The following is an 18,306-nucleotide window of genomic DNA, read 5'->3' on the forward strand; positions in this document are numbered from 1 at the left end:
CAAAGCACCCTGGGAGGCAGTGGCTCTAATACGGTTCGGAGGAGTGTAAGGAAGGAAAGGCAGGTTCTAGTTATAGGGGATTCAATTATTAGAAAGGTGTATAGGGTAATCTGCAGTAAGGACCCTTTATGCTGAACAGTCTGCTGCTTGCCTGGTGCTAGGGTTCGGTATGTGGTGGAACGAGTGGACAGATTATTGGGAGGGGCTGGGGAAGAACCAGCAGTCTCGGTACACATAGGTACCAATGACAAAGTTAGAGGAGGTGACAAAGTCCTCAAGAAGGATTTTAAAAAACTAGGTTTAAAGTTGAAGGCGAGGACTTCCAAGGTTTTTTTCTCAGAGATATTACCTGTACCACGAGCAGCGCTAAGAAGACAGCGGGAGCTTAAGGAGGTCAATGCATGGCTGAGAGATTGATGTAGGGAGGAGGGTTTTGGGCTTTTGGAAAACTGGGCTGATTTCTCAGTCGGCTACATGCTCTTTGCTAGGGTTGGGCTGCACCTCAGTGATGATGGTGCAACTGTTTTGGGAGAGAAGATCGCTAAAGGGTTGGAGGAGATTTTAAACTAGGTGTGGGGGGGAGGTTCAGTAAAAGATTCAGTGGAAGACAGATTAGATGAGATAGTGGGCAAAGGAAGGGAAAATGGGGGAGGAGATTTGGTTGAGGGTACTGTTAAGGAAAGGGAGGACCACATGTCATTTGTTCAATATGGTACCAGTTTTAAATGTATGTTTGCAAATGCAAGGAGTCTGACTGGTAAAATCGGAGAGCTGGAGATGCTGGTGCTGGAGGGAAAAAACTATTTCATTGGTGTGGCCGAAACATGGCTGAATGAGTCGCATGACTGGGCAGTTAATATCAGCGGTGATACTTTGTTTCGGAGGGACAGAGGCGATAGAAAAGGAGGAGGGGTATGTCTGTTTGTTAGGCACGATTTAAAAGCTTATGTAAAGGAAAAGGTTATGTTAGAAAATGAGGGGGCAGAAGTCTTATGGGTCGAGTTCTTCACCAATTGTGAAGAGTCCAGCAAATTAATTTTAGGGGTATGCTATAGACCCCCTTAAGTAAGTGACTAGGAGGAGGCTAAACTCCTGATGAAAATAGAAAAGGCTGCTAGTTTGAGTAAAGTAATGATAATGTGGGGTTTTATTTACCCAGATATTGAAAGGAGCAACAGTACTGCCAGATCAGTTTATGGGAACAAGTTTATAAACTTGCTGCATGACAATTTTATTGCACAGGTTGTTGAGGAGCCAACCAAAAAATGCTTTTCTGGATCTAGTGATCTCAAATGACCCAGAATGTATAGCAAATGTTCAAAAGTCATTGAACCCCTGGGTAATAGTGACCATTATGTTATATCATTTAATATCTTGTTCAAAAACCAAATATACACAGGGGCAACAAGAACCATGAATTTCAGAAAAGCTATATGTAGTGCTTTGAGGACTGCCCTTCAGAGCATTGACTGGGGCATTAAGTGTTCAGCTGAAAACACAGAACAGAAATGGTTGTCATTTAAAGTGATATTAAATCATTATTCCCTTAAGCAGTAAATGAAGAAGCTCTAAGAATCACCCTATGTGGCTAAATATAGAAGTAAAGCAGTTAATAGGAAAGAAGAGAGAGGTATTTAAAAGTCTGCTGGGACAGAATCTGCATTTAATGAATATAAACACTATAATAAATGTCGTAAAACAGCAATCCGGAAGGCAAAGAAAGAAAATGAAAAAGTGCATTGTGGCGGAGGCTAAGACTAACCCCACAAAGTTTTTTAAATATATTAATAGTAAAAAGATGCAGGTTGAGAGTGTTGCTCCATTAAATAATGGTACCAGTATGGTTGTAACAGATACAGAAAAGGCAAATGTGTTAAATCAGTTCTTTTCTTCAGTGTATACAATAGAGGAGTCTGAGTTCCCAGGCTCACTTCACAGCTGCACTGATGACTTAGCTCAATCTAGTCATGGCTTTGGCTGACTCAGGATATGATTCATAAAGCTTTAATAAAAATTAATGTAAACAAGGTTCCAGGGCCTGATGGCATACACCTCCGGGTTCTAAGAGAACTTAGTTCAGTTTTAGACCAGCCCCTATTTCCGATTTTCTCAGATTTGCTTCCATCTGGTATAGTACCTATGGATTGGAGAAAAACTGATGTCATTCCAATATTTAAAAAGGGATTACGATCTCAGCCTGGCAATTATAGGCATGTAACTTTGACATCTGTGGTGGGCAAATTATTTAAAGTTTTGTTAAGGGATCGCATTTAAAATTTTATTCTAATGAATGGCATTATGCCCAATAATCAGCATGGCTTTATGAAGGATAGGTCATGTCAGCCAAATTTGATTGCTTTTTATGATGAATTAAGTATGATGCTGGACAGTGGGGGAGGGCAGTAGATGTGATTTATTTGGATTTTGCCAATGCGTTTGATACCATGCCCCACAAACGACTGCTTTCTAAACTAATGAAGTCGTTTGCACATGGATAGGAAACTGGCTACACAGGATCGGTTAAAAAAGTTAAAAGGTTGAACTTGATGGATGTGTGTCTTTTTTCATCTTAACTTACTATGTCACTGTATTATTATGGTATGCTGGAAAATAAACAGAAAAAGTCAAATTAATTCAACTTATTAAGCATGAGCCCATTAACCAATATGGGTTTACTTTCCTTCTATAAATCATTAACTGGTGACAGAATTTGCAGAAAGATTCCCTTTGCATATTTGTCTTTTGCTGCCGTTTTTTGTTTGTTTATTCTAAACCAAAGTTCAGGGCTGAGCATGCCTTTCCCAATGCTTAAATTAATGATTTATTTCAATAATATATAAATCTGTAAAGCTATCGGCGCATTTGCAAGCATATTGTCTGGCACCACAAAGAACTGAAAAATGAGGAGATTAATGGTCCTGCTGCTTGCCATCTCAATGAATTATGCAGATGAGAGAGGTAATGTGCATATGCAATATACATGCATGTACATTTATACATATATAGGCTCAGTTATTCCATATGTGAATGCAGATCAGAGGTCAGTGTTTGTCATTTGTCAAAGAATTTCCATCTTGAACTGTTTTATGTCAAATGCTGCTCAAACAATGGTGCTACTCAACATTAATTTGTACATTTTTGGAGCAAAATTCTGAGGGTTCCTGTTGTACATTTTTGGAGATAAATTCTGAGGGTTCCTGTTGCAGCTTCCACTTGTCTGTAATCATCAGGATGGAAGTTTTGCTGTTCCAAACTATTGGTAGAGTGGGTGGCATCCTACTTAAAGGAACAGTTCAATGTGAAAATAAAAACTGGGTAAATAGATAGGCGGTGCAAAATAAAAAATGTTTCTAATATAGTTAGTTAGCCAAAAATGTAATGTATAAAGGCTGGAGTGACTGGGTGTGTAACATGACAGAATGTGTCATGCCACTGAAGTTGCTTTATACATTACCCTACTGTGTGAGAAAGGCTCAGAAAGAGAAAATTGTGACTATCTCTGAGGCTGAAAATCAATTGTACATTCCGGACAAAGTACACAGTTTGGCAGCAGACATGGAATTAATTACAAAGTTTGAGGTGCCCTTACACAGACTGACCCACAAGTTACCTAACCCAGCAGCCTGCTAGCGAGAGGTTCATATAATTCTCATTATAGATCTTTTAGGTATATTGTCCAAAGGAGTGGATCTGATGGAGCTGCAGCTCTTCTCCCTTCCATATCTGACAAGGCACCATGCATGCCTAAACTCACAGATAAAATATCATTATGGACAGAACAGCTGTGACCAAAGAAGAATTAGAGAGAATGACCTGTAAGTGAATGATGACATCATGCTGGTTTAAGTTTGTAAGACCTGTTTAATTGGTTAGTGTAACAGAAAACAAGGATGCAATGCTATTATACAACTGTCTGACTGTATTGTTATAATTGCACAATAAAAGAATTGTTAAAAAAAAAAAAAAAAGAAGAATTAGAGAACATTCTACAAAAACTGCCACTATCCAATCCCCTTGGTTTTGAATGCAAATGTTTGGGAAATGTGGTGGGAAATGGCCATGCATGGCTAAATTTGATTAAAATGGGAGTCTACTGAAGAGGGGTTTATCGTAATCCAAGCTTATGCAGCTTTCTGGATAATGGATGCTGTACCATTTTAAATACTGTATATTTATTTCTATTGTAAACTTATATTTTTTACCATTGTTTGTGGAACATTGAAGGGAGGGTGATTGGTCTCATTTCTATGGTAGAATGCTGTTTATAACATACATGTATATCCCTAAACGCTATCAATAACTGTCTCTTTTATATTGCATTACACTGTCTGTCTACATTGATCAGTATACCAAATAGAAGAACATAAGATAAAATGAACACAGCGTTCATATCAGGCACAGTAATACTATCCTGTGACTGGGAACCCATTCCAATTAAAAGTAAACACAAAATTCCATGTTTTTTATTGCAAAATGCACTGCAGGCATGGTGTGCTTAATTGTTAGATGTAGTTACATGTTACATGTGCAAGGAGGTTAATTGGAGCATCACATAAAATGCCCCAAATCCCAACCTTCAGCCCAAGCAGTATATGCCAAGCACACCAATCTCACAATGGCAAAAGGGTAGGAATATGATGATGCCCTTAAAGTTACCAAAGTGTACTCCCACTCTGTGCAACAATTATAAGTTTTTAAAAATGGATACATTTTCCCTTTTTATTAATTTCCATATTGTTCTCAAATGTATTTTTAAACATATGTTTTGAAGTAACAACGATATTCGATATTCCCAGGGAGTGCAGTGTCCAGTAGTTAGTCCTGGCTCTCCTTTTGAATATAACTGGGCCAGTAACTTAGCCGGGGTGACTGATCCTAACAGATGATGGAACCTTGGGCTCTAACCTACCCTGATCAGAGAAGGGGCCTGACTAATGAACCTTCTGGTTCTTATGGAACAATTCCCTGAATCCCTAACTGGGCCCTAAATCTGCAATAGCTGCAGTGAAGGCCTATTGGAACAGGAACCTTATCTGACTGACACTCACTGACACACAAAGTGGAATCTGCAATTGGTGCAGCTTTCCCTGCCAGACCTGTGTCTGCTCTCTCCTTGCCTTCCTGCCTTGCCTTCTTTTTGCCTAATACTGCCATCTGTAGGCTGGAGGGGACCTTTGCATCATCCTCATTTGTCTGCCTATTACACTATTCTATAAAGTAAATGGTTATAAAACATTTAGGGGCCGATTCATCAAGCTCGAGTGAAGGATTCGAATTAAAAAACTTTGAATTTCGAGTGTTTTTTTGTGCTCCTCGACTATCATATTGGCGTAAATTCGCCTGAGTAGAATGATTCGAATAGATCGAGCGCAAAAACGCTGCGACTATTCGCCATTCGATAGTCGAAGTACTGGATCGAGCGCAAAAACGCTGCGAATATTCGCCCATTCGATAATCGAAGTACTGTCTCTTTTAAAAATACTTCGACTGCCTACTTCGGCACCTAAAACCTACCGAATTGCTTTAAAAGCCTATGGGAAAGTCCCATAGACTTGTTTTCCAAGTTTTTGATCGAATAAAAAGGCATTCGATCGAACGAAAATCCTTCGAGCGAATATTCGATCGGGCGCCTTTTCGCCTGGCGAATATTCGCCAATTCGACTATTCGCCAGCGCGTAAATTCGCCTGAATTGCCTATTTGATTATATTCCCCAGTCGAATTTCGAGGGATTTAACCCCTCGAAATTCGACCATTGATACATCTGCCCCATAATGTAAGGTTTAAAATGTGATGGATATCTAGGGGCAAATTCATCAATGGTCGAATTTCGAGGGGTTAAATCCCTCGAAATTCGACTGGGGAATAGAATCGAATAGGCAATTCGGGCGAATTTACGCGCTGGCGAATAGTCGAATTGGCGAATATTCGCCAGGTGAAAAGGCGCCCGATCGAATATTCGCTCGAAGGATTTTCGTTCGATCGAATGCCTTTTTATTCGATCAAAAACTTGGAAAACAAGTCTATGGGACTTTCCCATAGGCTTTTAAAGCAATTCGGTAGGTTTTAGGTGCCGAAGTAGGCAGTCGAAGTATTTTTAAAAGAGACAGTACTTCGATTATCGAATGGGCGAATATTCGCAGCGTTTTTGCACTCGATCCAGTACTTCGACTATCGAATGGCGAATAGTCGCAGCGTTTTTGCGTTCTATTCGAATCATTCTACTCAGGCGAATTTACGCCAATACGATAGTCGAGGAGCACAAAAAAACACTCGAAATTCGAAGTTTTTTAATTCGAATCCTTCACTCGAGCTTGATGAATCGGCCCCTTAGTGAAGTGAAGAATCTAGATCGGGATTGTGTGTAAATCATTTAAATAGACATTTTTCTTTGTGCTGGCTTTTGGAAATGTTAACTGTTCATGTGCGCATAAGTTACTGTTATTTTATATTCAGTTCTCAAATGCTTAAGTATTCAAAACAGATAATCCGTCTCTTTTATGACAATGCAATACTTTCTGTTTATTGCCAGTCAAGGTTAAACACTTATGGCTAAAAGGTTTTTAGTTTCCAGTAGACATTTATCAAAGATTTCCATATTTTCCCCAAACTGCTACATAGCAACATGTTTATCTTTTCTCAGTATCACTCTGGGTATAGAAAATAATAAATGATACAACATTGTATGAATAAATCATATTCAGTCAATTTGTAATATAACCTAGGTTTTGCTCACATTGGGATTATTTTGGAATATACATCCCAAACCCGACTAATGTTCTCCCCATGTTTTGCACAAAGCCTGTTCTCATTTTTTATTCTATAGTTCTCCTAACTGGGATTGGAGACATTGTCATTGTTCTCTGAAGGTTTATAAAAAAATGTTTCTATTCACTTTATATCCATTGGTTACTGTTTAATGGTTTTTAAACTTTAGATCAAAATCTTCAATAATAATGCCAATACATCAGAAAGCAACATTAGTGCTAAACCCCACTATTTGGACTACAAGAGCCTATATTTGGAGTTATGCAGATAAATTCTGAGCGTTCCTGTTGCAGCTTCCACTTGTCTGTAATCATCAGGATGGAAGTTTTGCTGTTCCAAACTATTGGTAGAGTGGGTGGTATCCTACTTAAAGGAACAGTTCAGTGTGAAAATAAAAACTGGGTAAATAGATAGGCGATGCAAAATAAAAAAAATTCTAATATAGTTAGTTAGCCAAAAATGTAATGTATAAAGGCTGGAGTGACTGGGTGTGTAACATAATAGCCAGAACACTACTTCCTGCTTTTCAGCTCTATAACTCTGAGTTAGTCAGCAACTTGAAGTGGGGGCACATGGTACATATCTGCTCAGTGAGTTTGCAAATGATCCTCAGCATTCAGCCCAGATTCAAAAGCAACAGATATGACCCATGTGCCCCCCCTTAAGTAACCAGGGTAACCAGTCAGTGTAAAACAAGAGAGATGAAAAGCAGGAAGTAGTGTTCTGGCTATTATGTTACACATCCAGTCACTCCAGCCTTTATACATTACATTTTTCCCTAACTAACTATATTAGAGACATTTTTTATTTTGCACAGCCTATCTGTTTACCCAGTTTTTATTTTTATACTGAACAATTCCTTTAATAGGGCTCATTTATAATCATACAGTATAGGTGCAAGTGTTGATGGCACATCCAGTCTGTTTGTGTTCCTAGACCCTGTACTATTATGTGTGAATTTCTGTCCAGTCCTATTCTGTATAAGCTAGCTTAGTTTTGTTCTATGGCTTGTTAAAAAAACATTTGCTTGCTTGATTGCTGCATGCCGTAACACCAGTTTCTTTGTACAAGGTTAGACAGCACATATGCTCCTTGCAGGCTTGCTACACCCATGGTTAATCCTGACAATTGTATGCATAGACTATGAGCAGCACTGTTTGCAATAGGGATAATTTCCTTAATTTATGACCTTTGCTTTATATAACAGTGCTCCATATGGCCTGCAAATATTTGCAAATGGTTCTGGTGTCCCATTCACCTTGTGCCAGGAAATGCTATTAGTATGAATGAACTCAGCTATATATTTTTTATATAAGCCCAGGCTAAAAAGCTGTTTGTTGCATGTCATAAATCTGTTTCTCTTGGTCGAGTAAATGGGCAAAAGAGGCATTTGCCAAGGGCCACCAGTACAGGAGCCCTAACACCAGACATTTCGCAGAACCCCATTTAATGAACTACTGTAGTAGCACTACAACATAAACTTTTTTACTTTCATTTTGTATTAGAACATGGAATTATTTTCTAATAAAAAGTCAAATGTTCAGTGAAGACATTTTTTCTTTGGGTGCCCCTATTTTGTGATTCTTATTATATGGTCTTCCAAATACATTTTTAGCTGGAGTGCAGCACTTGTAATGTATATACAGTATTTACATATAAACTGGCCCCTTGGCAATAATACATGTCATCTTGTTGGAGTCTGTTTGGATAAACAACACAATATATTATTTAGTGAATTATCTGCTGCAGAAACAGAACTGACAAAAAAATCAATGGCAGTTAATCATCACACTCCATCCCAAACAAATTTAGTGGTTGTATTTATCCATATAATTGGAAAGACAGTCCAAAGACATGAAGCTAAAATACCTTCACTAACAGACAGATACTTTTATAGCTAGAAGTTATTACTATCCAATTTAAAAAATATCTGTGTAACAAAGAGGAACAAGTAAGATAGGTAAATGGTTGACAAGTTGTTTATTCAGGCTAGAATACATAACCAATATTTATGTGTTCTTCTGTATCACACATTGCAACATCTGGTACAAATGTAGCACCAGGAACATAAATATGAGATAAATATATTTTCCTGGCTTGTTAACACTCTGAATTATATATAAAAAAAAATAGCTTGGTGCAATACTGAACATTTTAAATAATAAGTGGCCACTGTTCACCATCATCACTAGTAAAACCTTTACATATCTGCCATAATTAAATTGACATAATCATATGTTAACGAAGTTTCGCTAGGAAGAAAGTATGGCGATGATTTCCAAAGCGAAATTTCGCACATAAGTAAATCTGCCCCCTTTAGGGGAGTCCTGTCACCGATTTGAGTGCCACGGGTTAAAAACTGTTTATTTCGGTAGTTCCTAGTTTTGACAGTTTTGACCATGAAAAAAATAGAAAATTTGAATTAGAATTTTTAATTCGACCCTTAATAAATCTGCCCCTTAATCAATAGTACATTCTTGCCACCTATTATTTGATTGGGGGGGTAATTTATAAAAAAAAAACGAATATGCAAAACTCGGACAAATTTTACCGACCCGAAAACTCGATTAGATTCAACCAAATTAAATTCAAATATTTTTCCACAGAAAAAAACTTGAATGTCAGGAAGGCAACAAACATCTCCAAATTGGTCACTGGACCTCTCCTATTGACTTATAAATGAATTTGGCAGGTTTTAGGTGGTGAATAGTCAAATTCGATTTCTTAAAGGGACAGAGTATGCTAAATCTCAAAAATCTAATTTGAATTTTAAAAAAAAACTCTAATTAAATGAAAAAAAAATTCTAGTCTAATTTGACAGTTTTGATCATCAATTCAAGCCACCTGTTTTATTTTGCCGCACATCAGGAAAAGTAAGACAGTCAGTTGTTAATTATTTTATTTATTTTAGAATTCTGGTAGAATATTTGTTATTTAACATTATGTAAGAATGTACAGCTCAGTGATGGACAGCATGCAAGATTCTATGAGTCTCATAAGGCTCCTGTCTATTCAGAAGGGCTACACATATGCAGTACATTATTTCTTGCTGCTGATGATGTAGGGTGTAACTATAATAGGGTGTAGATATAAAGTTTATAAAAGACAAAAACTGCAAACTGTATAGTAAGATATCTTCTTAAAAAATAACAGATGGTGACACTTCACAAAGAATATACACAGTGCTATTTTCAAGGGGCTAGCTGCAGGAATCTGTGCTCTAGAACAGGGCACAGAGGCCTATGGCAAGGCAATTTGTAAAGAGCAGAACCTAGTGTGCAAGTTATTATTATACACTGAGTTATTATTATTGTATTAATGTGTTTTTAAAATCTGAGGACCCATCTTGCTTTTTCAATTATTATCTTTATCTTTTTTTTCTTTAAAAATTTATTTTTAGCTGTGCTGCTTGGCCTGGGTCTAGTCAGGATGGGTGCCTGCTTGGAAGAAGATTAGGCAGCCAGACAAGACGCATGTGCGTGCATGGTGTGTGTTTGATCCGGCACGTCTCAGAGAGCTCTGGTACATGCCATTTATTCATCTTGCCCTTTCTGGCTGCTGAATCTTCTCCCAGCAGATACATACCATGCACCCACCCAGGCCCAGTGGTACAGATATATATAAATATTTGAATACATTTGAATTTGAAAAATCGAATAAACAATTGAAAAAAGCTAGATCCTGGGTCCCAAGTATCTCCCATGACCCTGATTAGGATATTATCTTTCCAGATATTAAATCCCATGTCAATCCATACTAAAAGAAATGTAATCTGTTTATATTTTTAAATATAAATGGCTTTACTAAAATGTTGACGAACATTGCCGGAGCTGGATTATTGGTATCCTTTCCAGAACATTGCAAGACTCTTAAAACAAAAGGTTAATAAGCTGTAAACACAACTGTAAATGAATTACTACTCAGTTATAAAATGATTCCCCAAACAATGGAAAGACATCTAAAAAAAAATCATGTAAAGCAAGGTTTCATATTGTGATTAATGACATTTGGAGAGGTCAGTACTCTCAGACTGAAGATGTTGCAAATTAGTAGTGCATGAAAGGATGACCTCGTATGACACCTAAAGTAAAACCTATTTGTTTAGAAATGTATATCATCTCATCTTCGACATAAATCTTTGATTTATGTGTATTACATCGAATACTATTATTTCCTGCCCCAAGACAATATTCTTAAAATACTGTAAATCTCTTCAGGCCACTTAGAGATTGCAGAGATACATGTAGGTATTGCCTACAATGCATTTCTTGCTACAGTGGTCATCCTAATATGCATCTAAGACTGTAGAGGTTTCCCTGATTTTTTATGGATTACAACGGATATCCTTGTATTAACTTGGTCCTTGGCAAAGTCACTAGTGATGGGGGAATTAATTGGCCAGACACGAATTTGCGAAACTGTGGTGAAAAATCCACCCGTCAAAATAGTTAGATCACAAAACCAGTAAATGTAGGCTGTGCATGGTATCTTTAAAACTGCCAGATCGATATACAGTATGTTCAACTTTCAGCTAGATAATGGCTTGGCAGCTTTGTCATAGGGCTCCATGCATGGATCAATAATCTACCGACTTAGTCTGGAAGGAGCAAATCGGCAACTTCTATGGTATCAATCCATGTTCTGTACGACTTCTGTCAGCTAGTCATCAAAGACAGATCTGGTTGGACAGTAACTTTTAGTTCATGAAACAGGATACATGCCTCTATAAAAGAGGCTAAACGAATAAATCAAGGGTTATTTATGACAGCTAGAGTTATGTCTTTCAATTGTGACTGAGAAAACATGGGAATAGGGTTCCTATCCGGATTTTCAAATTAGAAAATCTGGACAGGAGATTGAAATTAATGACATCGTGATCGGCCAATTGCTGATATCACCGGTCCTGTTCCCAATGGTACTGGACCCGCCCCACTCCGCCTCCCACCTCATCCACCCTGCCCCCCTGACCGTTTTTCTGCCCCTGTGAAGGTGGCAACCCTACATAGGAGTGATTCTTAAGTAGTGATGTAGTAAGATGTAGTTCAGTGTTAGGGCAGGCATCATAGGTGTGTGGTATTACTAACTTGATCACATGGCAGAAAGCATTCCTTCCTAAGGCTTAAAGGGGAAAAAAACTAGTCGGCGCAAACCCCCCACCCCCCCTCCCGTTTGTTGCCCACCCTCCCTCCTCCCCCCTGGCCTATCCGTCCCGCTGGGCAAATGCCCCTAACTTGTTACTTACCCTTCTGCGCAGGTCCAGTCCAGGGAGTTCACCGACAACATCTTCTTCCACGCGATCTTCTTCCTTCTGTGAACGGCGCATGCGCAGTAGGATCATTTCGCCGGTACGATCGACTGCGCATGCGCGTGACTTTTGGAGCATGCGCAGTAGAACCGTACCGGCTAAATGATCCTACTGCGCATGCGCCAAAACGCCGTTCACAGCAGGAAGAAGATCGCGTGGAAGAAGATGTCGTCGGTGAACTCCCTGGACTGGACCTGCGCAGAAGGGTAAGTAACAAGTTAGGGGCATTTGCCCAGCGGGACAGGTAGGCCAGGGGGGAGGAGGGTGGGTGGGCAACAAACGGGAGGGGGGGTGGGGGGTTTGCGCCGACTAGGTTTCCTTCCCCTTTAAAGAGAACTTAAAGAGAACTAAACCCTAAAAATGACTAAGGCTAAAAATACAGTTGTTTGCGTACTGCACTTATAATACCAGCCTACATTTTCAGCTTGTTAATAGCAGCAACGATCAAGAAATTCAAGCTTGTCACAGAGGGTCACCATCTTGGAAAGTGTCTTTGACACACACATGCTCAGTGAACTCTGGGCAGCTTTTGAGAAGCTAATTTAGGGGTTGTCTTGAATTATCAAGCATAAAACAAGGTTTGTCTGCAATATAATCTGATGCTACAATGTTGATTATTAAATTCTGGTGCTAGTTGCACTGGTTTCTGTGCTGCCATGTAGTAATTACAGTATCTGTATTAAGTACTAATCAGCCTATTATTGTGACATTTATATTCTATGTGTACTGTATATTGTGAGTCAGTCCTTAAGCTCAGTAAATGACAACAGCACAGAGCATGTGCAGGGAATCGGCAGAAAAGAAGAGAGGGAAATACTGGGGCATTTTGGAGACACAGATCTTCCCTGCTAAAGGCGTGTGGTTGCCTTAGGTTGATACAGATATCCAAAACATAATTTACAACATTTCTAGCCTACTTCTTTAGTTAGGCTTTAGTTCTCCTTTAATGAAATGAAAAAGTGTGCCATGTGTCATATGAAGCATATATACATGTGTGCAGCACCAGCAGGGAGCACAAAGAATTGTGCCCATGACTGGCTGGCACCACTCAGAGGTGATTAAGTGCATTGTGGACAAAAAAGTAAGCTTTGAGCATCATTTTACACTTTATGCTTTCACCCTTCAAACCCCTAATGTGTATTAAATATTAAATTTCACTTCCAGACTCAAGTTTAAATAGTAACAGTCCTAAAGTTATTTTTCCTGAAAATACATGTCTGAGGCAGCTGTGGACCTGTGGAATCATAAAAGCCAAAATGAATCAAAGAATGCAATTAAAATGTGAAGAATGATTAATAACTGCACTAATCTAATTAGCTTCATGAAAAACACAAACAAAATTTACAGTATAATTTTTTTTTTTTACTTTACGACTCGTACAGGAGTGTGTGAGAAAAAACTAATATGCTGAAAATGGTCATGTCATTTTTTTTCTTAAAGGGGAAGTAGCACCTGGATATGAACCTAACAAACATTCCAATAAAACCATTTTTTAAGCTGTATTTTTCACTAACACCCGTGTACATGATTTTGTTAAATTGATTCTTGCCCCTCATTGCATATACAATTATATATATATATATATATATATATATATATATATATATATATATATATATAATGTATATATATATATATATATATATATATATATATATATATATATATATATATAATGTGTATATATATATATATATATATATATATATATAATACATAAGACCTGTGAGTGCGGACCTTCATATCAGACTGCATCCCAGGCATTCTCATATATGTGGTATATATATATATATATATATATATATATATATATATATATATATATATATATATATATATATATATATATATATACACATACATACATATACACAGCAGTTAGTGGAACACACTACTAAGAGAAGCAATATCTGGGTGCTAATTTAAGTAAAACAATCTGTATATCTCCGAGTAACGGGCACACCAAGGGATATACAGTAACAACAAAACGAAAAAAGGTAAAATAAATCAAGATTAAATAAACCTTAATTTAGTTTACCTTTGTGTGTTTTGTTGTTATATCCCTTGGTGTGCCATTACTCGAATATATATATATATATATATATATATATATATATATATATATATATATATATATATATATATATATATATATATATATATAGTTGGTTAGTTAGGAACAGCACTCTCTTGTGTTCAATTTAAAACAAAAAACTCTTTATTTCACATACTACTTGTGTCTAACATTTTGGTCCACATTGGGATCTTTATAGATATACTGTATATAAACTGACTGAATTTAACTAACTGAAACCCCTGGGACTTGGCTAGTGAATAAGCCAGGATATTTTCAATGTGGAGGATGTAAAAACTGTGGCTGTTTAATGACTGAGAATACATTTCCCACCCTCACAGTGGTAAGAGGTTTCATATTCGGCACAGACTGTCCTATACTTTGGATAGTAAAAATCAATACTGTGTGACCTGCCCCTGCCCAAATATTCACATCTGATATACAAACCTAATCATGTTTGGACTCATCTGAAAGCTGAAATTACCTTGAACCCATCTGGTACCATTGGTACAACAGGTATGGGTTCTGTGAGGATAAATATGTTTTAGGATGAGTTATGTATGATCTTCACTTCACCTGTGAGGGGGCCTTGCTGGGAACTTTAAGCTCTCCCTCCTTGGGCTTTCCCCCCTCCATAGTGAAAAGAAGCTTGTTATGTGTCTGATTTAGATGAAGAAATGTTTGTTCATGATACATTGGCCTGTTTCATTAACTCTATCAGGCCTGTATCATGACAAGTGAAATTGATTTCCTTAATAAAATATGAAATATTAGTTGGTAAGTTTTTAGCTAATATTTTATTTATCACATTAAGGGACATATTTATTATGCCAAAAACATTATAATTTGCCAAAAACACTGTAAAAAAAACTGTGTAAAATGGAGAATTTATCAAGGTGTGTATAATTTTACACCATTCGAACGCCGGATTTGACGCTTTTATCTTACATTGCTTTCAGCAAAAGTCACTTGAAAAAAAAGCGTAAAAAATGTACACGTCGAAGCCTGGCTATATGTGGTGTATTATGCCACTGTTTTTTACACAGACTAATAAATATGCCCCTAAGAGTTTTTAAGATATAACATGCTATTATTCTAATAGTTGTTGTTGTCTATGTGAGTGATGTAATAATTAGTATGTTGCACCTATTGTATTTGAATGTGTGTCACTTCCTGTTACTATCCTAATCTTCGCCTGTATACTGTATCTCCACATTCTATGGTTGGTTTCTTTGTGATTCTGTTAGCTGCATCTGTGAAACACATCCCTTTCATTGTATGCAGCACTATTGCACATAATCAATAAAGCAATTACACACAATGAAAGCACTGGTTTATGAAGGATAGGTTGTGTCAAACTAATTGAATACATTTGTAAGAGAAAGCAGGAATTTGGACTAGGGCAATACAGCTGATGCAATATATTAATCTTTTGTTAGGGCGTTTGATACTGTTCTTCCAGTTTTCTACATAAATGACATTTTTAAGCTTTACCAGAATAATTTTAAACATAGGCAGAAAACTTTGCTGAGGGCCACATAACAAAGATTTTTTGGAAAATTGACAAATAAAACAGCAGATGAACCTTGGTATAACTAAAGACAAGTTTGTGCTTTTGAAAGGAAATAAATTGGCCTATTTTCAAATGGAATCCAAAAAATGTTTGTCATATAATAGAAGACAATTACACAACTAGACCCATTAACAAACAGAAGCTGATTAGTAAATGGGCTTCTATTTTGAGCACCTGCATAGAAAAAAGTAACTGAATAAGTCCAGAGAATGAAAGAAAAAATGATATAATGATTTCCCTAATCTATAGGAAGAGAAATAAATACATGACACATAAAATTGTTTCACAATGAATAGTAAAAATGTCAACAAGCTTGTAGTGTATGCTTTGGATCTTCATTGCAGGCCGCATTAGGCACACACTGAGGGTTCATTTATCAAAATTCAATTTTTTCAAATAAAAAAGTCAGACCAAACTAGAATCCACGATGTGACCCGATTTATTATTAAAAAATCACAATCTAATCGGATCGGGGACAAACTCAAAACAATCGATCGAAAACCTGAATCGAGTTTTCTCCTTAATCGTACAGGGTTTTTTTCAGGCTTTTTGCTGAAAAGCCTGAATTTTTAGGATTTTTGCCTGAAAAGACGAGATAGTCAGCTTTTCAGGCTAATTCCAGCGCAGACCACAGAAACTTTCAAATAGGATAGGGACCTCTCTACCATTGACTTATATACAACCTTGGTAGGTCTGAGATGCTGGAATTTTGAATTCACACTTTTTCCATTCTTGTGGGTATAATAAATCCCGAAAAATTTGAGTTGTTTTTTTCCACTAAAAATTCAGGTATTATAGTAAAAAAAATCGAATCAAGTTTTGGGAATTTGGACTTTAATAAATAACCCCCTGAGTGATACACACATAACAAAGCTGAACTACAATGGCTCATAACAAGTGCATTCTTTGCAACTAATACATTTTTCATAAAAAGTGTGCTGGCGTTAGTCAACTCTGGATATTTAATAATTCAACTCAGTTTTAAGTTGAATGAGTTCTATTAAAGAACAATGAATGTTTTTGCAAAACCATAATTAATTTAGTGATGATCTAATCACACCACTGTAATTAGTTAATGTACTCTTCAACAGAAGCATAAGCAGCATCTGATAATAGTGTCTGTTCTGTATTGTAGACTGATAGGATATCTGCATTGACAAGAAATGTAATCTCTATACCCAGCATGTTTTGGGTATTTCAGTAATAAGGATGGTAGGAATGCTTTACAAGTTAAATAGAAATATGACTAGTACTCATGAACAGTATTAGCATCACAAGCCACATCAAATGACCTGACACCAGGCCTGTTATTAGTACCATTTGTATAATAAATCGTATGCTGCAGATGAATGACATTCCAAACTCAATGTAAACCTCAAGGCTATTATTTGAAGATGAGGAAAGGTGAATAAAGTAATTTAATATAAGAAAGCCCAGAGGCATGAAAAAAGAGAAATACAACACATTCAAGCCTAAAATGAAGGAAGGGGGTTTGTTTGTTAAACATTATGAACATTATTACTAACATCATTGTTGACAATAACAGTTAAAACAAATTGTCAGCATTACTGTTTTGCAGCATAAGCTTATAAAAAAACATAGTTTGCTGTCCTAGGTCAGGTAAAAAACATGAATGTTTTGTACCAAAATGACATCAACATTATTATTTTGCAGTCCACTCAGTCAGTATCCTCCAACCGGATATAAACATTGCTGTCGGCTGACCAAGAGATATAATCCACCACAATAAAATCTAACCATATTCATATATGGCCAATTTAAATATAAGTTGATGTGAGCCTTAATAAATGAATCACTCCTTGGGCCTACCATGTACAGTCAGCTTTAACATACCCATAAGACTCATGTTCTTTTAAGGAAAACTATAACCCCCAAATTTAAATTTAACAGATTATCATTTATATAATATTAAAGCATATTAATGGCATATTAAAGAATCTTACCAAACTGCAATATATATTTAAGAGAATATTGCCCTTTTACATCTCTTGTCTTGAGCCCCCATTTTATAATATTCTCTTTGTTGCCTCAGAGATCAACTGACTCGAAATAATGCAGCTCTGACTGTAGCATGAAGAAATTTGGCTCATGTGACCTTACATGTATGGTTTGTTTGTGTGCACCGTGAATCATAGGATCCCAGGAGGCGGCCCTTATTTCTTAAAGGAAAACTATACCCCTAAAATGAACACTTAAGCAACAGATAGTTTACATCATATTAAGTGGCATATTAACGAATCTTACCAAACTGGAATATATATTTAAGTAAATCTTGCCCTTTTGCATCTCTTGCCTTGAACCACCATTTTGTGATGGTCCGTGTGCTGCCTCAGAGATCACCTGACCAGAAATAATACAACTGTAACTGAAACAGGAAGAAGTGTTGAAGCAAAAGACAGAACTCTGTCTGTTAATTGGCTCATGTGACCTAACAAGTATGCTTTGTTTGTTATGTTTGTGTGCACAGTGAATCGTACGTTGCCAGGGGGCGGCCCTTATTTTTTAAAATGGCAATTTTCTATTTATGATTACCCAATGGCACATACTACTAGAAACATATATTATTA

The 18,306-nt window shown here is 36.9% G+C and overlaps 1 protein-coding gene across 1 annotated transcript in view; it reads left to right on the forward strand.

Moving 5' to 3' along the window:
- The first annotated feature begins 2,864 nt into the window (after nt 1-2,864).
- gc.S (group-specific component (vitamin D binding protein) S homeolog) overlaps nt 2,865-18,306 on the forward strand; it is a 57,086-nt gene continuing 41,644 nt past the window's right edge. Inside the window, 1 exon segment of the mRNA NM_001094866.2 lies at nt 2,865-2,958. Within this exon segment, the coding sequence (NP_001088335.1) occupies nt 2,901-2,958 (58 nt within the window). The 5' untranslated portion in view covers nt 2,865-2,900.

Source organism: Xenopus laevis, chromosome 1S (assembly GCF_017654675.1).
Source record: "Xenopus laevis strain J_2021 chromosome 1S, Xenopus_laevis_v10.1, whole genome shotgun sequence".
In the NCBI taxonomy this organism is placed as follows: domain Eukaryota; kingdom Metazoa; phylum Chordata; class Amphibia; order Anura; family Pipidae; genus Xenopus; species Xenopus laevis.